The 23090-nt window shown below is 40.0% G+C and overlaps 1 protein-coding gene across 4 annotated transcripts in view; it reads left to right on the forward strand.

The window, feature by feature from the left end:
* SYTL5 (synaptotagmin like 5) overlaps positions 1–23090 on the forward strand; it is a 59173-nt gene that overhangs the window by 10972 nt on the left and 25111 nt on the right. The window contains exons 2-7 of one of the 4 annotated variants that reach the window (XM_086470589.1): positions 855–1070; positions 12485–12600; positions 14168–14300; positions 16275–16400; positions 21052–21208; positions 22772–22904. In XM_086470589.1, the coding sequence (XP_086326715.1) occupies positions 855–1070; positions 12485–12600; positions 14168–14300; positions 16275–16400; positions 21052–21208; positions 22772–22904 (881 nt within the window). Of the gene's footprint in view, positions 1–854; positions 1071–12484; positions 12601–14159; positions 14301–16274; positions 16401–21051; positions 21209–22771; positions 22905–23090 lie in introns of all 4 variants that reach the window. The other 3 variants (XM_086470720.1, XM_086470662.1, XM_086470792.1) reach the window with 3 other exon arrangements.

The raw sequence follows: 23090 nt of genomic DNA on the forward strand, positions 1-23090 counted from the left end.
CGAGGTACAAGGGGGTATTAGTGAGAGGTGTGGTTTATGATGGGGTCCTGCTTGAGTCACTGATTTGGGAAGAGAGGCATAGAAAACTTCCTCTCCTGTCATCCTTCCTGACTCTTTCTCTTCAAACTCCTTTTTTTGCTGTTGGAAATAGACTAGTTACATCTCACTTACGGTTGTTTTCTTTTTAAGGACCCAACTCATGCACCATTGAAATTGCAGGTTTCAAAATTAGGTATTAAATACAAATAGTTTTATGCTGCAGAGTCAGGGGCAGAACTGGTAATCTGCAAGTTTATTATTTAAACTGACATCTTCCTTTTTTTTAATAATTGTGGCATCACAGCATAATACCACTATCTATTTAGATGTTTTGGGTTGGGGTTTTTTTAGGCTTTGAATAGCTGGTGCAGAATTGCATATGTGTTCCTAGCTAACTCTATACTGGCGTAGTATTAAATGCACCCTAATTAAAGGAAATATATTCTTTTCCTTCTGTGGATGCACAGGATAGTCCCAGGTTTGAGCTGCTGTCAACTTGGGCTCAGCATGACTTGAATTATTGATGAGGGACAGGCAAAAATAGTTTACCAATTGTCCAGGATTGCTCAGCTGTTTGCAGTTACTTATACTGATTCACCTCAAGATTTTCCTCTTGACTGCATGTCTGAGGTGGAGGACAGATTTATTCTTCTTTGTCATCCGTGTGTGGAAAAAATACAGCAAATACAAAAAAAATTATATTGTACTTATTTGTGTATTGTAGTTTTTAGAGATAAATCTTAATCTGTTAAAAAGTTCTTACAGATCATCGAGTTGTAACTCCAAATTAAAAGATTTTATTTTCTTACTTCTAGGAAATTGAAAAATGAGCTTCTGGAAGTGAGAAGGAAAGGTGGAAACCGTCATTGTCAACAAGACAACAGCAGAGTCTGTGTTCGCTGTCAGAAAAGCCTGGGCTTAATCTTTGACAGAGGAGACCCGTGCCAAGCCTGCAAACTTCGAGTTTGCAATAAGTGTCGTGTTGTGGGAACTGACGGGCAGTGGAAGTGCTCGGTGTGTGCCAAGATTGCGTAAGTTGTGCAGCTTTCATAAGTACATTTAGAGATTACTGCTGTATAAGTAATGTGCTGGTGTTACTGTTTTACACGCCATTAGCACAAAAGCATAGCAAGTACACAAGGGAAGAGGCTTATCTGGTGGGTTTATTTGCTGCACTATTTTGTACCATCTTTTTTTTCCAGTTCCAGGCCAGTTTCAACTAGCTTGCTTTCTAAAGAGAGTTGCAAGTATCACGGATACTAAGCTGTTGGTGGGGAGTACTCTGAAAATGACAGAAAATCAGTTACAAGCCAGTGACAGTCTATTCACATTGTGAAGACAGAAATGTAAGAATCAAGTAATTCAAAACAAACAAAACGAAATTGAGAACCAGTGAGGTCTGTATGTTCCGATTCACATGGTAGGTGGATTTGTAAGGAAAGAGATGTAAAAATTGTGAGTCAAAGCACTTCAATCCATGTTTCTATCATTTATAATGTCTCTATTAGTGAGTGTTCTAAAGCAAATTGTGCTCTGGTGGGAGGTAAACCAAAAGGCGATATCACATTTCTCACGGTTGCAATATTGAGCATGGGGAATGGAGGAGGAGAGTAGCAGATCACAGTGCTGAAAAGTAGAGAATTGGTACTCTAACACAGGGTATCAAGTGAATAAACAAAACCAGATGTTATATATTCAAAGATATTTACTTGGTGAATACTTGGAAGAATAATTCACTTGATTGGTATGGTAATACGGGATTTTGTAGCTTGACTCGATAAGATAGTCATGAAAGAAAAGAAGAAATGTGTTGGGCAACAAAATTCAGTTATGTATCCTGATATAAGAACTGGACCGTATAAGAAAAAGACATGATAAAATAATCATGTTAAAGAGGGAAAGAGTCAGAGTAATTTCAGAAGGATTTGGGGTTTTTTTAAAGACCATCAGGAAGATAAGGCTTTTTGTAAGTTGTATCAGAAAGCAAACCCAAATTGCTAGTTACATCAGACTTTGGCTACCTAGACAGTTAGGGAACAGTTCATGCAGCAGGATATAGAGTTTACAGTTTGTGTCTTCTAACTTCAGCTTTAGAAGGTTAACATCTGTTTTCAGCTAAATGCCTTAACCTTCTCTGCAGTCAGTGGGGCACGTGCAGAGCACAGTGTCTCACCTCTGAAGATGAAACATGTTCAAGTGCTTGATTTTGTGAAATTAATTTAAATTGATAGGGGCCTGGCTGAGCTACCTGTAGTAGGAGCTTCAGCTGGTTCCTGAGATGATCTCAGTACTGTGCCTTTCAGAAATGATGGGGTGAAGGTGAGATGACAGAGTGGAGAATGGCAAACACAATACAACTCTTCAAAAGTAAAGGAAGGAAGAACAAGGGATTTGTTGACCCTGTCAAGCTACCTTTAATTTCTCTAAAAACACTGAAACAGATGATTTCTGTGCTGTTTCAAAGCCGAGAGAAGATGACAGGACGATGAGTAAGAGCTATCTCAAGAACAAGTATTGTCAAAACCAATTCAATTTCCTCCTTTGACAGAGGGACAGACCTCGTGAATAGAGGATCTGTTGATGTCTTATAACTTCACTTAAGTGAACCTTTTGATGCTTTATCTTGTGCTGTTCTAATAAGCTGATAAACAAGGGGAGCTATGACCAGGAATAAATTCTGTCAGTGAGATTGCAGACCTGCCTGGAAAGTTATAAACCTCCATTCTCAGAGTAGTTACAGACATTTTGCTGTCCAAAAAGAAAACAAAAGGAAAAACGGGAAGGAAAAAAAAGGCAGTGGTATAGAGCAGAATGTTTCCTGGCATTTTAAGTATTTTAGTTAAGGACTTTGATGATGCAGCAGATAAGTTTGCCAGTTAGACCTGCAGGTGACATAAAACTGAGAGGTGCTGCAGGCGTGCTGAAGGACAGGATTAGGATTCAAAGCGATGCTTACAATTTAGAGAAGTGGTTTGAAGCAAAAACAGGTGGTGGCTCCCTACGGGCATATGGAAGTACTACGATTGGGCAAAAACAGCTGCGGAAACATAGAATGAGGATAAAAACAGCTTATGCAGCTGTTCGTTGTGAAAGGATCCGGGTACTGTATGGAATGAAAAGCTGAACGTGAATCAACAGTGTTTTCCACTGTAGAAAAGTCCAGCATCACCCAAGGGTGTGCAAGCTGATTTATGGCCTGTAAAATACATGATGCAATCCTGGATTATGTAGAGTACCTGCCCGGTTTTGTGTAGCGCGTTTCACATTGGCCAGCTGGAGAAAGTTCAGCAGAAAATAACAATCACAAGCCTAGCACACAGTGTGTCCAGAGTAACGTAAGGAGTCAGAAGCGTTTGTCCCAGGCAAGAGAAAACCAAAAATAACTGAGTTTTAAATCTACAAAGGGCAGCTGCATTGAGGAGGCATACAGGCTGTTCTGTGTACTCACTTGGATAAGAAACATGATGTGATACTTAAATTGCAGCGAAAGGATTTAGGTTAGGTGCTATGAATATTGGTATAACTTGGAGAGGTTGCAGAATCTTGTTTTAAAAACAGGTTGGATAAACCTATCTCAGGAATGATGACATCAGTAAAGATAGTCCTCTTTTGGGGCTGAAAGATGGATGAGGTAACTTCTCAAAACATATGCCACCTCTGCTTCTTGTGAATGTGCTGCAATTCTGTATGCCAAGCAGTGGTCTTAGCAATCATCTTGAAAATTAATTCTGGTTGAGGTGTGCCTTTACATTATTACAAACCATGGTATGATTTTCTTGCAAAATGCTAAACTTTGCAAGTGCTAAAGTTTTATCGGTGTTGGGCATCTTTATTAAATTGAAATACCTCTCTGTCCTTTCTTTTTGTTCCTATGCTGTGTTTTTGCAGCACTATAGCGACAGTTAATGATCTGTAAAATACCTTTTACAGTGCTGGAAGTACACAGAGAGATTATCTTCTGTGTGGGCAGTGTAGAGATGAAAGTTTGAGACAGATATTTCAGTTAAATCATTGTGCATGGTTCTAGTTTAAATTCTTTCAGTTCTGCTTTGCTCTCTCGCGCTTAAGCGAGAAAGAAATGCAGGGAAAATCAGGATTTCTAGGCTTTTTGAATTACATTTGAAGGAGGAGCTGATTAAGTTAATGAGAATAGGGCCTTTGACAAGACTAAAAGGCAGAAGGAAAGGAAAAGAAAATAGGAATCCAGTGTTAGAGACAGTTAATGCTGTATGAGCTGCAAACTAAAGGCGGGAGGAGGGGAGAAAAATTTTTAGCTCTAGCATTGATCTGTATACAGCATTTCTGTTTGTCAAGGTCGACTGTTTCACCATACTGGTGGCTTTGCAAAATGTGTTAGGAAACTTTTTTTTTTTGCCCTTATCCTTTTGTTTTAGCAACCTTGATGAGTGAAGCTAGGTTAATGTCAGTATCTGTATAGAGTCTAGCACCTGCTGTGCTGTTCCATTAGGAGAGCCAGGTTATACTGATGTTATAATGTGTATGTATGTTGTCATACATACTGTGAGACCCTTAAAAGGCAGGGAGAAGGATTCGTGGCCTTCGTGAGCTCATTCCAGTTTTGGTGCTATATTAGCTCTTGGCTGTTCTGCCAAAATTGTCCTCAAGAATGTCTATTAAGCACTGCGTAAGGTGATGACGGTGACAGATGGTGATAGTAGTAACTTGTACGAGTTCTGTTATATAGTCATAGGTTATACCTGCAGGAATACCTTCAGAAGCAAGTTTTCCATAACTGTTGGAAAGCCTACTGCATTACACCTGGTATCAGTGAGGAAGGTCTGATACAGGATGTTGAGTCTGTTCTTTCAAAGCGAGGTTGACAAGTACTACAGAAATTACTGCAGAAATCCCTTGAATTACACAGATGATCCAGAATGGTTACTGAAACAAAGAAGGGCTTGTGGCAATAAAAGAAATTGTAGATGGTATCAGCCAGCTTGTGCCTGTTGCTTTGTTTAACACATTTTGACCTTTCCTTCCTTCTGAGCATCTTGAGTCCTGCCTATCTCCTCATAGCACAGGAGCTTGGGATACCTGTAGTACAGCAAAAGGACATTCTGTCACACAGCCTGGGATCAAATGTTGTCATTGCTTTAACATTTATGGTGGGATTTATGACCAGCTACCAAAAAAACCCCCAAAGAAATGATGGTAGCAAACTGCAAGTATGCTGACTGTGTCTTGAGGATCAGGTCATTTCAAGATGCTATTTTTTTAAGGTTATGGTAAAACATGCTATTATTTTCTGAACAAATTAAAAAAAATTACATAGTAGCTTGAAGGTAGCTTTAGGGTTGAGATACCACTTTGCCTAATAATACGACCTATCTGTTCATCTGTCAGCCAGAACATCTTCATCTGGAAACAAGTGAATCTGACCTCTCTCCTCCAAAATAATCTTTAAACCATTTCGTCTGCTGTTTCTCCAAAGTCAGATACCTAAAAAGCAGCTTATGGTGATAGGGAAGCTCGTTACAACACATTAATTATTCACTAATTCTAGTGAATACGAGGAAAAACAATTGAATGTGAATAGTGAGAGATGTTCATCAGTATTTTTAAGTATAACAAACTGAGGTTTATATATGAATTGTCTTACAATTTACAGTTACTGAAAAAGTATATTCACCTTAAATGTCCATAAAGAGAAAATTACTGAGTTTTTTTTCCCCCCATGGGAGTTATTACCAGCTAGAATATAAAGTTGCAAGATGAAGCATTTAAAAATCAAGAGGGGTTAGAGCTAAGTCGTCTGCCAAATCCTTAGTTCTGCAGTTGAGGGCAGAGAACAAGACAGTCTTTGCTTATGTGATTGCACGTTTGATGGTCACGTTGCTGTAGTAGCAATGCACCTGATGAAAAAGGAAGCTTTCTGCTCTATTCTCTGTATACAAGGAACTGAGGTCATCAGGAGATTCAAACACAGGTGCTAAAAGAGAAACTTTCCATTAAGGTCACTTTTTTCAGTTTGTGTTTTAAATTTGGCATCTAAAATGATCGGTAGGTTGAGAGAAATCATGTTCTTCAAGCAGTCTGCTGACAATCTGGTTTTACATCTTGATGTTGTCTTTATCTAGATATCTGCAAATAATGCCTTTATTTTGATTGAGTTCTTCAGCAAAGTAAAAGGCCGAGGTAGCCCAAGTTATTACAGCGGAGCAAAGCAGTAATGGGAAATTTATCTTCATCTTCGAAATAATTATGTTGTCTTAAAGTATCATGAAAATTCATCAGTACCTTAGTAACACTTATTTCCATTAGGAGCCTAAAAATAGAGGCATTTCAAGTGTTTTAGTATGCAAATGCTTTTCAGATTTCTTATAATTTATTTTTATTTAGTAACTTCTAAGCAAGTTTGCCTTCTTTTAAAAGGGTCAAAAAACTCTATTTAATAGCCTTACAGCATATTAAAAATTACTCTGGAATTAATTTATGTTATAGAAAATACTCTGTGGAATTGAATACATGCAAAGATGAGTGGGTATATTTTGGTATGTTCATGTACAGGCTGCATTTTAGCCAGCCTTTGGTCTTGCCATTTTTTTCCAAATTATACACCCAAGGAGGAAGTAAAATAACTTGAGGAACAGGGAGAGGGAAAGGAAGCTAGACTAAATCTCTTTCCTCTATTGTGGATGTGGGTTAGTCTGGATGATCAAATGGATAGTGAAACAGTTTTACCAATGTGTTTTTCCCAAAAGAAATGATTAAAAAGAGCAATTGGGACTTTCCACCTTAAATGGAATTTTTATAATTGGGCATTTAACCATTAAGTGTCTTGCAAAAGTAAGAATGTGTGGTGGGTTGACCCTGGCCAAATGCCAGGTGCTCACCCAAGCCACTCTATCACTCTCCCTCCTTAACTGAACAGGGGAGAGGAAAAAAAAAAAAAAACAACAGGCTTGTGGGGTTGAGATAAGGACAGGGAGATCACTCGGCATTTACCGTCACAGGCAAAACAGACTCGACTACAGAAAAATGTAATTTATCACCAATTAACTCAGAGAGGAGTAATGAGAAAGAAAACCAAATCTTAAAACACCTCCCCCCAACCCTTCCTTCCTTTCCTGGGCTTAACTTTGATCCCGATTTCTCTCCCTCCTCCCCCCAGTGGCACAGGGGGAAAACCAGGGAATGGGGGTTGTGGTCAGTTCATCACTCTGTTGTTTTCTGCCACTTCTTCCTCCTCAGGGGGAGGACTCCTCACACATTTCCCCTGCTCCAATGTGGGGTCCCCCTCACGGGAGAAAGTCCTCCATGACTTCTCCAACGTGAGTCTTCCCACGGGTTCAGTTCTTCATGAACTGCTCCAGCGTGGGTCTCCTTCATGGGGTGCAGTCCTTCAGGAACCACCTGCTCCAACGTGAGCCCCCCTCACGGGGTCACTAGCAGCAAACCTGCTCCAGCGTGGGCTTCTCTCTCTCCACGGGCCACAGATCCTGCCAGGAGCCTGCGCCGGTGCAGCTTCCTTCAGGCATCCACCTGCTCCGGCGTGGGGGCCCTTCACGGGGTGCAGGCAGTCATCTGCTCCACCACCCATGGGCTGCAGGGGGACAACCTGCCTCACCATGGTCTTCACCACAGGCCGCAGGGGAATCGCTGCTCCGCTGCCTGGAGCATCTCCTCCCCCTCCTTCTGCACTGACCTGGGTGTCTGCAGGATGTTTCTCTCACATACTCTCACTCCTCTCACTCACAGCAATTACTGCTGTGCAATAACTTTTTCACTCTCTTAAATACGTTATCCCAGAGGCGAAAAACGCTGTCGCTGATGGGCTCGGCCTTGGCCAGCGGCGGGTCTGTCTTAAAGCCGGCTGGCATTGGCTGCGTCCGACATAGGGGAAACTTCTAGCAGCTTCGTACAGAAGCCACCCCTGTACCCCCACCCCCACCCCCCCCCCGCTACCAAAACCTTGCCACACAGACCCATTACAGAGTGGAAAATAACAAGCAAAGTTTTTGGCAGGGGTAGGCCACAGGTTTTGTTCCATTTTTAAACCAGGCAGCACATTAGTGAAGTTAATCCATTTAGTAGGAGATCATAGAGGGAGAAGCAGCATGAAAATGTAATGTGCTCCCTCTCACATGATAATGTGAGTAGGTGGATCAGTAATTAATGTATAAGGACTTTAGCAGATACCTAAAGTATTTGCTACTAAACTTAGCTACTTGAATGTGATTTTTCTTTAAAATTTTTCTAGTAATTCTGAGTATAGGAAAGAGCAATCATGTAAAAATTGTCGCTATTGAAATTTATAACAGTTTTCCTTCTTTCTAAAGCTACTGGCTTCAGCATCTGTTGCACACCTTGGAAGGCCAGTCTAGACACTGTTTTGGTAGAACACTTTTTTTTTTTGTATTCTCTGTGCAAACTGAGAAAGGAAAGTAAAGAAAATGCATGCGCTTACCATGATTTACAGTCAGTATAGACCTTGGACCCATTTTAAAAACAACGAAAACCAAACCTGCAAGCACTGATTTGACATACTATTGAGTAAACGCCCTTGTTCCTTTTCCCGCTCAAACAATTATGTAAATAGGAAGGGTTCATTTAAGTCCTGTATCAGAAATAGAAGAAAGGAGCACTATCTCAGTAGGAAAGACAGTCTCCCTTTGTCATAATTATAAATGCATGAAAATAACATTATTATAAGACTGTTTAGGTCTCGCTCTTCAATTTTTGATTCAGAATGTCAAACGCAATTATGAAATTCAAACTTCGAGTCAGAGACTTAGGCAATCATTTAAGCTGAATTCATTTCTATTTATGTGTAGAACAAAAATTGTTTTAATAGGTAATCCTGACATGTATGAATGATTTGGATAACATGAACACTAGTCTTTCTGTGAGTTGTTCAGTATATGTGAAAAATACATCCAATATTAGTGCACTAGAAATTTGAAGCGGCAAAGCTTAAGGCTTTTCGCCTTATTCATTAGAACATAAGGTTTTTGTAGAGGTGATCTGTTGGGTAAAGATGTTTTCACAAAAGAGGACTGCCAGCTGAAGTCACCATCCCAAGATTGACAGTAACGTTGTTGATAATAAGGACGAAGGTCTGAAGTGAAGGTTGAGGCCTCTAAACTTACTCCATGCGACACTTGCAATGGCTGGCTATTGATGGCTGATTTTTTTCCCCCTCTTTGCTCTGGATGACAGGATTGGCTAGAAAGGTGAAGCACTTGTCCAAAACAAGGCAATACTCCCTTTATTTGCTGTGGTTTGTGCCTCAGTTGAGGGAGTTGTCTGTTTTACCTCAGATCTGATTCTCTTGGTGAAGTCAGAGCAGAATGGGTGTAGTTGTCAAAGTAGTCCTGCCAAGGAGCTGGCATCTCAATTTAAAATGTAGATCTTATTACTGGTTAACAAGATCAGCCAGGTGAAGAAGATGGGCAATTGTGTTTACCATCGTTAGCTGAACCCGCACACGGTTCAGCTCCATCAGTGTAGCGGCTGTCACGCTGGCGTGCCCATTCAGGCCTGCAAAAGGGATTGTTCACACCCTCCTCTTTCCTTGGGGTCTGGTTTGTGTTTGCCAGAGCATGCAGTGATGACCTCAAACTTCCTTGGCAAAACAAGAGGGCACCAGCTACATAATTAGGAGCTATTTAATGGTGGCAGGTTACAGCCTGCAGAGAGAGATTACTAAGAGAAGTAGATTGCTTATTTATCATTTGCCAGAAGATATAGGGATTAACTGTTATTGCCCAAACAGATTAACCTATTTCTTCCCTGAACAGCTTTATGCAACTGCGAGGAAGTTATGTATGGGGTCAGTAGTTACTGTTAGAAGTGGATGGCAAGAGGAAGAGAAAAGTCCTTCTCCACGGTACTCGTCCTTTGCTCCCTGACCTGGCGCCAGCGCTTCCCCTCTGGCAGGCTGCTTTGCTCCAAAGTGAGCAAAGGAAAGGTTGTTGGGATCACAGGGGATGAGTGGGAACAAAGAGAGGGAGACTGATGGTGAGCTCTAAGGGTGCGGGTGACGCATACTGCAGTGGAGTGGAGGAGGAGAGGAAGACCCTCTCCCAGGGATGGATGCTGGGGCAAGACCTCCTCCCTTCATCAACAGCACCCCCACTGATCTTTCCTGGCACAGCCCAGCAGCCCTCCATCCTCTTCCTTCCCGGCCTTCTCCTACAGCTGCCCCAATCATCCTTCCCTTGGCTGCAGCTCCTTGGATCTCTCCAGCCTCTGTGACCCTCCTTGAGCCCTTAATCCTGCTGCTGCAAGATTGAATCTCCACAGCAGATTAGAAGACTCCTATATGGTAAAACAAGCAGACACACCAGTCTCAGCCACCATTCCACCCAGACTGAGGCCCCCTGGGTGTTTGTGGTGCAGGAGGCACCAGAGAGGTTCCCTCGTTGCTGTTCACATCTGGCCAGAAAGTATAGGAGATGGCTCTCCAGGGGCCCTGTGGCAGAGGGTTTGCCCCTTCATGAACCACAGCAGCCCAGGCGGGTGGCACAGTTCAGGGAAATAATTCAGTGGAAATATTTACAAGTTTTTGCTTGTAAAAGCCTGTAGCTTTGTGTGGGGCAGCCTCCCACGCTGCTGAAACCCTGGCTGTAGGTCACATATTCTCCTTCAGATTGTCCTGAGCTCAGAGAAGGGTGAAGGTGCTTGTCTGGGTAAGGGGATGGGGAGTGCCTTGTCTGACCTTGATCAAGTTAAGTATTGCTGGTAAGATACTGGGGACGAATAAAATCTGTATCCAAGGGGAAAACGGCACTTGTTGAGTTTTATGGTTAAACCCAGGAGTAACTGAGGCAAAAAATGAATGAACCGTGTAATTCATACTGCAGTGTAATATGCCGTTTATATTGCAACGGAATCTGATGGCATAGTCAAAGGTCTGAAAGGTTTATGTTTGATATAAAGCATTAATCTTGCTGTAAAATTTGCTGTAAACCTTAATATAAAAATAACTGCACAGAGAAGTGTGTGCTGTAAATGAATGGTAAAATACACATTCAGAGAAAACCTGTTTTTCATCCTAGCCAGACCATGCATAGTCTCTAATGCAATGAATTCTTTCCAGTGTTTGTGCCTAACAAAAGTAATTTAAAAATTCTGAGTGGAAATGTAGATATTTTATATAATGTCTTGCATAATGACTGGCTGATTGTGATGAAGAATTACAGGGGGTTTTGTCACTAGGAGTCTGCAACAACAAGATAAGCCAATAACCTTCAATTTCTATGCTTGTGGGCACATGTTCTGGATTTTGATGATTTTTTTTTTTTAGATGACTCATGCAAAGGTGCATGATTCATTAATAGGTTAGGAGGAACTGGTGACCTTAAGAGTCTTTTTACCAATGGCAGGATCCTATTCTATAATTTTTAGTATTTTCCCAAGTAAGACTCTCCATTCAGGCATGACTCAAAAGTAATTTAAGAGGAAAGATATTAATCAGGGCTCTAAATCCATCTGAAGTAATTTTCATGCCCAAGAGACTAGATGATTTCTTTTCCAGTATAGGTTTGGAAATAAGTTTTCTTACTAAGCATTAAGTAAGCAGGAACATGTCTGGAGCTACATCAGTTTTTAATGGTGTTGGGGTTTTTTTAGTTTGTTTGTTTGATTTTTATTTGAGTATTCGTGTTTAGTAGCTTTTTGCCATCAACTGTATGTAGTGAGGCGGTAGAAATGGTGATGCTTTACCATAATGAAACTAATTCAGGAAAAGGCTAACAATCAGTACAAAAATGGAAATGGAAAACAGCAATGCCAGTACAGGATTTCTTTGTTGCTAGTATAGGTAAGACAATTGGAAACCAGAACAAGCAGCATTGTCCAGAACAGTAACAAAGACAAAAGTTCATTGCTCTGAACCTCTGACACATTGCTAATTCGTAACGGGGCATTGTCATGTGAAGAGACTACATAGAGTGGCAGCATATGAAACTTAGAGATGAAAAATATATATAGGCTTGCAGTGAACTGTATATAAAACCAGGTTGGGTCCATGAACTGCTGACTTGGCTGGCAGGAGCTTTGGTGGGCGTTTTTCTCCCTCTATCCACTGTTGTTGTTTCTACATCTCCTGTCATTTTGGAGATACTGAAAACTGTGAGGTTGATCAGGTCACTGTCCAAAGGACTAGGGAGATAGTATGTTACGTGTTTGCTATGGGAATCTGGTAAAAGTGGTTGAAACACTTTTTTGCCAAGTAAATTTCCATGTAGCGAAAATTACTTTTCATTCACAAAGCAAGATGATACTGTTTCTCTGCTACGTGTCCTACTATCCCAAGCTTTGCAATCAATCTTTTTACTCTTTATTTTGAACTGTGCAGATGTTGTCCAGAGTTTGTGAACATGGCAGTTGAATGATGACCCAAAAGTTTAAGGAGTAGCTTTGATTGGCCAAGATTGTTAATGTTCATTTCTCTCTGGCTTTTTTCTTTTTCTCCATATAGACAGCTACGGATAGTGACAGGAGAATGGTTTTTTGAAGAGAGAGCAAAGCGCTTCAAACAATCAAATCTTCTTGGAACCGATGTTGTCAGACAATCTATCCTGCGCAAATTCCCAGGTAGGGACCACAAGAGAGATTTGCTTATGCTTAGTACATTCAAACTTTATTTCTGGAGTGTTTGACTTGTACTGTATTTTGTTCTTCACTGTTGAAGGTGTAAGTATAATCAGTATTTTAATCTTAATTTCGTATTTAGGTATTACTATGCAGTGATTTGTGAACAACTAATATACAGGAAAGGTAAGGTATAGATGAACGAAGAAGTATCTCTGTGGAGATAGAACTGCTTAAAATCTCACTGTCCAAACAAGTGGACAGTATTATTCAGCTGCAAAGTCAGCAGCAGAAGCTCTAAAAGTTCATTCTCAGTTCCTGCTGGGAAGTTTGGCTGTATGCAGAGATCTAAACCCTGCCTTTTTTTAACTTTGGCTTCCTTATTTGTGATTTTTAGGAAGAAATTCTTCACTGTGAGGGTGTTGAGGCACTGGAAGAGGTTGCCCAGAGAAGCTGTGGCTGCCCCCTCCCTGGCAGTGTTCAAGGCCAGGCTGGATGGGGCTTTGAGCAACCTGGTCTAGTGGAAAGTGTCCCTGCCCATGGCAGGGGGGTTGGAATGAGATGGTCTTTAAGGTCCCTTCCAACCCAAACCGTTCTATGGTGATGTGCAAAAAGTATTCCATTTTTCTTTTTCTCTCTAAATTGGAAAGATAAATGTTAACTCCTCTGCTGTATGATGGATCATGGGCTACATCCAGACTTTTTGATACTTCTTAGTTCTCACTTGACTTTCCATTTGCCTAGATATCTCCAGTAAATTGCCCCTGCACTTTTAGATACTGTGAACAGTCTGGTTGTCTTGACCAAAACCAGCAAGTGTACTGTGTCTGTCTTGCATAGTACCACAGGACCACTAGTTTAAGAGTCTTCATTTAACTCTTTCACTTTGCACACAGAAGCTGTTATTCAGGTAGTCTGTTTTCAGATGTAACATGTAACACTTTCAGTAGGCAAGTGAGGGGTATGAGCAGTTTACTGCCGTCGGGATAGGGACTGGTTTACTGCCATTGGAAAAATGCCTGGTGCAAATACACTGCTTGACAAAATGCTGATCTTGTCAATATCGCTCTGCTTCAGAAGCTGTCACTTGTGAGTATCTAATGTTCTTTGGGTTTTGATATTATGCAGCTTGTCAAATTGGGTATTTTTGATTTGTTACTTTGTTATTTGATAGACATATTGAAAAATATTTAAGTTATTTTCTCACACCTTGCTCCTAGTTGAACAAGCTTTTTAATTAGTAACGCATTCTTTCATTTAACGTAGAAAATACTGTACACTGCAAAATTATGTTTCAGGCCATTTGGTTATTAAATGTTGGCAGTAATAAATTCAGAAGCATAGTTCAAGACAAGTTGATAATAAGAAACATTTCATGATACTTGAAGTTTTTTTTATTTCTTTCACTAAAAGGAAAAGCCAAAGAACCCCCCAAGGTTTTTTTAATGATATTTTGTCATATGGTTTTACTTAATATTGAAAAATGGAAAATCTGGTTTTGTAGGTTGTTTGACATGTGCTGCCTTTTGTGTGCAAACATTCACTCCTTTTTCTTTCCCCCGCACTGAAGATACAGTTTCCAGTAAGGACGAGGGAAGAACATCTAAAGATCAACCCCAAGAGAATGCAGAAGAAAGGCCAGATGTATCAGTCACCTCCACAAATGGGCATAAATCAGTCTTCAGTGGACCTAGAAAGATAGGGTAAAGCCTTTTCTTTTGGAAACTGATAAATTGGATAACAGCTGAATATGGCTGGATGGATTTTCTTTCAAGTTTCTCCAGCGTTCCACATCAACCTCAAACTTCCCAGGGTTAGAAACAGCCTTCGTTTAAAAGCATACTTACTGTAATTAGACTGCTGTTTCCTAGGAAATGCAGCAATAATTACTCTTCAGCTATAAAGGTAACAGAAGAAAGGCAATTTTACTCCTGGATTTTTCTTGTTTATACTCAGAAGTAACAGAGCATCCCTAAAGGCAGGTTTGCTGAAGAAGCAAATGCAAAAAATAGTATTTGGAAGGCCTGAGGTTTTTTTACGGTCAGTTCCGCTCACAAGTTAAGTTTTCCGTTATCTTCCAGCTGTGCAAATGCAGTCTAACAGTCAAGCAGTGCCCCTTTTTTGTGCATGTGACAGTGAATAAACAGATATGGTGCTGGTCATCTTGCAGTCTCAGTGACGTGTGTAACCCCATTTTGGCTATGCCCTTAGAGGACCCCTTGCTTACTCTCAGGGAAAATGGACAGATGCATTGAATATATGGTTGCACAAGTGGTGTCTGGATGTAACTTAAGGCTGTTGGGTGAAAAGGAAGAAAAATCGGATGAATGTTGGTGGTATGGCTGGTAGTTGGAAAACTTTGTTTCTGTTGGAAGAAAGAACACATTTTTTTATGGGTCCTAAATACAGGGTAGGTAGACAGCTTTCTGCAGCTTTTTTACTTCTGAGGAGAGCTGAGTATGGAATTACTTGTTCCGGTGACTCCAGAAATTAACAGGAATGATTTATTGCTCTTTAATACTGGGGACAAAGAGCATCAGAATGCCTCTGGCTTCTCAGATTAAGGTGAAGAAAGAACCAGCTTAGGGAATCTACTATAATAGGATCTAAGTGTTGCTCTAAATCATGCTAATTGGTAGATATAGTAAGAGTGAATGCAAGTTTACTTTCGTAATCCTCTTTTCATCTAAATCCTTTATGTAAATCTATTAGTCATATTCCCCTATGAGAAACAATTATTTTTTTAATTAATTAAATTATTCATTAATTTAATTAATTATCTGTTGTTTATTTTACTGGTGTCCAGCATTTTTCAGTTTGTGGCCAGAAATGTTTTTTGACGGTGATGTTCCCCATAAAAGAAACTTAATCCTACGAGTATTAAGACTTGCTTTTCCTAGTATGTTTTGTAGCCTTTCTTAGAAGTAGTTCATTACTCCTCCTCTTTGTTCCTTGCTGCTTCTTCCTACCTCAGGTTCCACTCTCATACATCTCGTGAGCGGACTTGTTTTAGCAAAGCCATTTTGGGGCAAACTCCTACTGATGCTTAGTGTTGTGGGATAACTTAGATTTACAAACGACAATAGACTATGAAGAATACTATTACTTTTCAAAACTTTATTTTCTTTCTTTCATTTTTTCTTATTAGGTCACGTGTTGCAGGGTAAGGGGGTGATGTTATGGTTTTGGAACATAGCATGTTTGGGGTAATGATGCATATAATTATAGAAATTGCAAAGAAATCTTTAAGAGAAAATACATATAATGTCATTTTCTGGGGGAAAATACACATACTTAGTCAAAAATACTTGGCTGTTCATAAACTAATGTAAAAAAATAAAATAGAGGAATTTTCACAAAAGGCACTTCTGGTTCAAAGCTTGAAGTGGCCATGTTGAGTAGGAGGGATGTTTTAATATTTTGTGTCTTAAAAAGCAGTTTATAGCAAATATGATTTTTTTTTTTTGGTTTTGTTGGGTTTTTGTGGGGTTTTTTTGTTCATAGTAATCACTTTGATAGCCAGATTTGGTGTGCTATTGACCCTTATATCCAGAGCTGTCTGTAGGTCAGACAGGTGAAATTAATGGAGTACACACATCGCAGTGTTTCAGTCAGGCAGCTGTTTCCTGGGAGAAATCTGACAACTTTTAAAATCTTTTATTCCCTGTTTTCATCAGGAAGGTAATTAGGACGGTTACCAAAGGAGAAGTTGCAAATGCAAAATATGAAGGTGAAAGGAACACAGGCTCAGAAGCTGAAACCCAAAGTCTACGCAGTGGCAAGTCAACGCCTTGCTCTGAGAGGTGAGCAGCAAAATCTGGTACAGCTCATGCCAAGGCTGGCCTAGGGTGTGTACCAGTCCTCTGTGTTGCACTGTGTCTTTGAATGCGCAGCATTAACACTATCTGAAAAGCAGAGCTTATGTTTAAAAAAAAACCCCAACAAACCGCTAAAAATTATCTCCATCTTCCTTTTCTCTCCTTGTGTTTGGCTGGTGATTGCTGTCAGTACGTTGTCTTTTGTTTTCTGGCTTTTAATTGATGAGCTGTGTTCCTGTTACAGAACTGAGGCCCTTTGTTCCAAAGTTTTTGTTTGGTAATGACATGTTAATTGATTATAATTTATACTTTCTTTTTCAAAGGCTCTGTTTGTCTTTCTCTTTCCATGATTTTTGTCCCAGTTATTTCTAATAGAATTCCGTTCATCATTCTTCTGAGCTTAAGAGATCTCTGTTATTGCCTCTGATAGCATTATAAAATGCCAGATGCAACATTCTTCTCATGTACTGCCTCCAAAATAAAGCCAAAATAGCTCACTATTTTCTTGTTCAGTTGGGTAGTCTATACTGGATGTAGACCCACGAACTTTACAATCTGGCTTGAAAAATAATTTGCTCTAAGATACAATAGAAACTTCAAGCTCTAAAACAGTGTTCCTGTGCGCTTCCAAATAGGTATACAGGAACACAGTATATCAGGTAAAAGGAACATCATGAAGTTTAGTTCATAGAATCATAGAATATCAGGTTGGAAGGGACCTCAAGGATCATCTGGTCCAACCTTTCTTGGCAAAAGCATGGTCTAGACAAGATGGCCCAGCACCCTGCCCAGCTGAATCTTAAAAGTGTCCAGTGTTGGGACAGATGAGCCTTCTTATTTAAGCAAGAACTTGCTTCCCTTTGTTACCTACAATTCAAAAACCCGATTGTTGGATGTTTTGCAACAGGCCTGAAGTTGATGATGACAATCTTCTTAAAAGTTGATAATTTGATTTATTTTTTTTTTCACTGGTTGCTGCAGCAGTTACTAGCCAAATCAGCTTTAAAGCTAATTTTCTTCTTGAATCCATAAACAGTTCACTAAGTGATTTTGTGGTTTGGTTTTTTTTGCACTAAGCTAATTAGTCCTTCTGTATCTAACTGGATTCATACCTGACTCTTATGAGCCCAGAAAAAGTATTTTTGCTGTTTTTCTGGATTTGTTTTGCTTTTCGTTGAATAGAGTAGAGATGAGTGAAGGATATGAGACAAAAAACTCAGGAATCTGGTGTCTCTGCTGCTTGACACTAAGGTTTTGCAATATTAAGTAACTTTCTCTAAGAATTTACCAGAATAAGGACAAAGGGATGCTTGTGAGAGATCTGTGCAGCTGTTTTGATGTGCCAGACTGCAAGAAAGTTACCATGCAGTTAACCATAATGAAGCAAAATAATTTTGTTTGTGGTGGTAGAATTGAGCACCTGATAAGCTATGTGTACAGACTTAGAAGGATAACTAGAGTGAAGTAGTCTATAAAAATAGCCTTTATGTTTGATTGTCTTGCTTAACTTTCACATAAAACATCAATTCCTAGTTTTCACCCAGAGACAGGGTGCAGGATTTATTAAATTAGGTGCATTAAGTCATTATGGCATCTTCCTCCTCTACCTGTCATCTCTTCCTTATCTATTCAAATTGGTGTCCTGTGTCGAAGTACATAGTAACCTAGCTGTGTTGCCAGGAGATGTTTTTGGTAGAGGGCACGAATTATTTTACTGTCCATGGAAGGTACAGCACTTTCTAAATATTAGTTTGTGGAAGGATGAGGAGCAGCTTGTATTTCTTAGTAGAGGGATAAAAATTCCTGTCTTGTACATGTATGGTTAAATACTTAATTAGATATCTGAGGATGCTTGCTTTAGTTCATCTATCGTTAATTTATAGCACTGAGTAGTAATTATTAAAAATGACAGCAAAGCTTCCCAGGCTACCCTCTGTAACTGCTTTGAGTTTCGAATTAAAAGAATACAACATCTTGTGACACTGTAGCTGTCCTAGATTTTCCTGCATATATCTGGATCTTTGTAATCGCCGTCATCTTTTTAGCTGCATCGCCAAAATTGGTGGTGTTTCATCTACCAGCAGGGGAACTGAGAGAATTTTTATTCTATCTAAACAATTCTCCTTAAGAGAAGGTGTACTGAGCTGGGAACAGGGAGTCCCAGACCATGACTTCATCTCTTCAACTGGTTTATTTCTACTGCAGCAAAAATATTTACTGATTTTGCAACTGAATGAACTGGGAGGCTGCATCAGGATACTTCTAGGAGAAATAGCGTAGGAATTTCAGGCTCATCTGCACAGACGCACTACTCCGTCGTACTGAGGTCTTGTCTACCACATGAAAATACCTGGCATAGTCACCTTATAACAACATTTTTCTTTTGTTTTCTACTTAATATGCGTGTAAAATGTGTAGAACCTCTCTCTAGAAGCAGACTGAAATAAGGGCAAAGTACAGGAGGGGTCTGTTTAGCCAGTTTGGTGTGCGAGTGCTTAGTCTGACTGATGACTCCTGCAGAACCTCTTGTAACATGTTTTCAGATCTTTTATACCAGCCCACTATTACTTCTGAACACTTCTCTTGATTAACATTAGTTTACAGTGAGGGAAAAAAAAGTCAGCAACGACAGTTTTTGTAACAGAAAGTCACAGCAGTCCATCAAAAGTGGTGTGCCATAACATAAAACTTAGGTTCTCAACATTTTGGCTACTTTCCATACGCCGGCAGGTTTGGAAATAAAGGTGTGTCCATCTAAGTCCAGCAGCTTTGACAAAATACAGATGACAGCCAGTAACCTTGATTTTTTTGACTTTGCAGCACCAAAGACAGATCTTTATGTAAACAGATAGGACTAAAATTAAACCAAAGCACATTTAGTATGATTTGTTGATCACAAGCTCATCAAATTAAAAAGTAGCAGTGCATGTCTGTGAAGTGCACATGCATAAGGGCTTGTTTATTATGCATTATCTACTGTTGTTGATATATGAAATTGGATAGTAATTGTTAAATAAGTTACCGTATGCTCACTAAAAGACGAAAACATGGTTGCACAACATTTGCAGACAGTCCTGGTGTTTGGGGTTTTCCTTTGTATTCCTTGTTTTCAGAAACTGCACCAATGTGGATTCAGAGCCTGTGCTCCCTGCTTAATGTAGTGATGAGACAGGAGTTGTGTTCCAGAGTGTTTCTTCCTCAGTTTAACAGTAGTTCTAATAAAAATTTCCATTGTGGTAGGGAAGATTTTTGCTGCAGTTACTCTAAACACGATATGACAGCCTAAACCAAGTGAAGATGAAATTCAGCAGTTGTCCAGCACAATGAAAATGCCTGCAAATCTGAAATATTTATTAAGCAAGCCTCTTTTGGCTGAAAATATGCTGTAAGTTGCAAAAATTTTCTCCAGCAAATTTGCACTACTATTGTCGTCTGACATTGTATTTTCCATATGAAAAGGATGCAATTCCTTCATCAATTCCTATTTACCAGTAATTTTTTTAATAGTAGTAAGTAGGAATATATGCAGAATTGTTGCTGTCCTGCAAGACTTTTTGAGATTTCTCTGAATTGTGAAGAAAAATGAAAAAGTTTGAATTGACGTTTGTGGAGAAAGAAGAGTAGATCAGCTAAGAACTTGTATTTTGTGCATTGTGGTGGCTCATATCCAGCTTTTCATCCACTAGTACCCCCAAGTCTGTTTCCACAGGGCTGCTCTCTAGCATGTCTTCTCCCAGCCTGTATTGACACCGGCAGTTGCCCCAGGACCCTGCACTTGTCCTTGTTGAACCTCATGAGGTTCACCTGGGCCCACCTCTCCAGCTTGAAATACATTCAGAAATAATTTCTGTTGTTTCAAAAGGTCAAAAAAGTGCAAGAGTTTACCCTTTCTAACCCTCAGTGTTCACATGGACTAATCAGTATTTTCTAATAGAGAATGTACCATGGAAAAATTTCTGCCTGTTGTGGTAATAGACAGCAATTGAGTTCTGATATGCTGATCACAGATGCTTTTTTGTCACTTTTTACTGACGTGAAACCTGGCAAAAAGACTTGTCCAGCTTTCCTAGCTTTCCATGCTGGTTGAAAGAATTGACCAGTTCGGGTCAAGGGTCATTACTGCAATATAAATAGGACAGTGAACAAGTTGTTTTTCTGGAAAGGACGGAGAGCAGACAGCCAAAGATTTTAGACTTTCTGGAGATGGTGCTGGCATTAACGTTGGCTGCAGAGTGGCCACAACTGTCATGTCAATGTAGTTTTCCTTTAAACCCAGGAGCAGTCTGGTAGGAAGTGTTACAGGAGTCGTTGTACCTGCTGTTGGGATGCCATTGCAGTGCAAAATGAACATGGATACGTGGAACTTCTGCAGCCTGGGCAAGAACTGATGGACTGTTTGCTGTTGTGGTAGAAGTGCTGAAAATATTTATTACTTGTATAAAGTAATTGTAATTCACCTTTGCCTGTGTCTTTCTTTCCAGGTGACTATTTCCTTGCAGTGGATCCCACAGTTCATCCAGGGCAGTGTTGTTCTGGTAGACTGCTACCACAGCTGTTTTCTTGCAGTGGTTTGCTAAATGGGTTCCCTTGGTTTGCTCAAAGCAATAACACTTGGATGTTCTTCTCTCCGTCCCAGAGGGAGCACCCTTTCGCTGAACAGCAGTGATGCAGAGGCTGCTGCAGGCCACCTGAAAGGGGCCGTGGGTCCTGTGGACAGAGGCAGTGTTTCCATACCTTCCCTCCCGAGGTCTCTGGCACTCGGCATGCGCAGCATGACTGCAGATTATAGCAGGGTAAGTACAGTCATGTCGAGCTGACACCAGACAAGATGACTTGGCTGATATCTGCCCTCTAGGATCGATTTGTAGCCCAGACAGGAGAAGCCTGACTGAGATTTTGTTTCTTCCCTAATTCTGCTGGGACCATTAAAGATCTCGACTAGAACAGAATTTGTCATGCTCTATCAGTGATGTGGTTTTTGGTTTGGCAGACATTTTTCTTTTGTCTAAAAATCGTTGTTAATGTCCAGCATTACGTAATGAGTTACAGATTCTGAACTGGGAAGTGCAAGGGGTGGGGGTAAGCATTTTTGGTACTTCAGGGCCTTGAGTAAGTCTGGTGAGCTAATGAGGTATCTTTCAGGCCTGCAGGGTCCAGCATGCTCCCACTGACTTCTAAGCGAAACTTTGCAAGCTCAGCACTTGCAGATGATCAGGCCATACTGATTTTAGTTTTTTCTGGATTTGGACGTGGGGTTCTGCATAAATTATGGCATAACACAAAATGTATGCCTGATCAAAATGAAAGGTGGGATTCCTCTTGCCTGCTGTTAGGCCTCTTGGGTCGTAGGTGGCCACGTCTTAGCTAGCCACCTTGGCTGTTTTGTAAATAAGCAGGAGGATGTGGCTCATCTAGCCAGATACTCTCTCTGTTCCCAGACAGCCTGCCTGTTTGTCCAGCAGCAACTCCTGGCTGTGTACTGAGACCCCCATCCTGAATTTGTTTCAGTCACCCCTCTTAAGGATGTACTAGCAAGTTATTCAGAGTTGCCATGACTTAATGTACAAGGAAAGTGAAATTTATAGTCAGGTAATGCCTTTTACCATTAATTTTTGGAAAAAAGTAGATGAGCATTTGAGGTCAGAGCCGTATTGAACGTGTTGATTTTTTTTCTAACTTCTAAATACTTGGTCTAATATATTGTCTGTCTTAATAGAAATTAAGTTAGTATATATGAAGGGCAGTTTCAGGAGCTCTAAATAGATTAGTAGTAGTTTTATTTGTATTGTTGTGGAACACATACTGACTTGATTTCAAGTGCATTAGATTTGGTTGAAAAAGGCCAATCCATTTAATTTAGATGGAGTTATGTCGTTAGCTATTCCCTTACAGGAAGGCAAAAAGCCATAATCATATCAAGTGTATTGGCTTTATTTCAGGGGTCATACTGGCGTAATTTAATTACTCCAAGTCCATTTGGTTTTACCATGAGTGAAATCATTATGCTGGTAGAAAAAACAATAGGTTTTATCTTTTTTTTTTTTTTTTTTTTTTTAATTTCCAAGCTAAGTGAACTTTTAATAGATTTGAGTGTTTCTCTTGCCTCTTCTCACTGCTGGTGCATTGCTCTGATTCTTCAATTGCAAGCTCAGAATGTATGTATGGATCGCATCTTTGTGCAAATTTTATGCATGATCTGTGCTAAGCAAAGTGGATTAGATTGTAATCTATTCAGTAACAGACTGGATGCTAAAGGAGCTTTGGAGTTCTGGGAGCTAATAGAAATGGTGCTTTTGTAGACTGATAGTGAATAAGCTTACTTTTTTATTTATGGGATGTGCATTTTTCTTATTGAGCAGGACACTGGCTCAGAAAATGGCATGATTATTCCAGCAAGTGAAAGTGTGCCTGAAGATTTAGTAAAGCAGCACTGTAGGAAAGCATCTGGAACACCTTCCATTGCGGTTTCTAGGGTATCTTTGTCATCAGGCAAGTATTAACTCTTTTCCTTCTTTCTGCCAGCCTTTGTTATCAGGGGAGTGTTCCTGTTCTTATGAGTCTGCTCCTTTTGTTTTTAAAGCACGTTGAAAGAGCAGATGTAAGCTTCATAAATTTGTTCGTATTCAGTCTGAAAATTCTTCCCTTTTACTAACCAAGTTCATACAACTTCACAAG

The sequence above is a fragment of the Leptosomus discolor genome, chromosome 1 (assembly GCF_034619465.1).
Source record: "Leptosomus discolor isolate bLepDis1 chromosome 1, bLepDis1.hap2, whole genome shotgun sequence".
Classification (NCBI taxonomy): domain Eukaryota; kingdom Metazoa; phylum Chordata; class Aves; order Leptosomiformes; family Leptosomidae; genus Leptosomus; species Leptosomus discolor.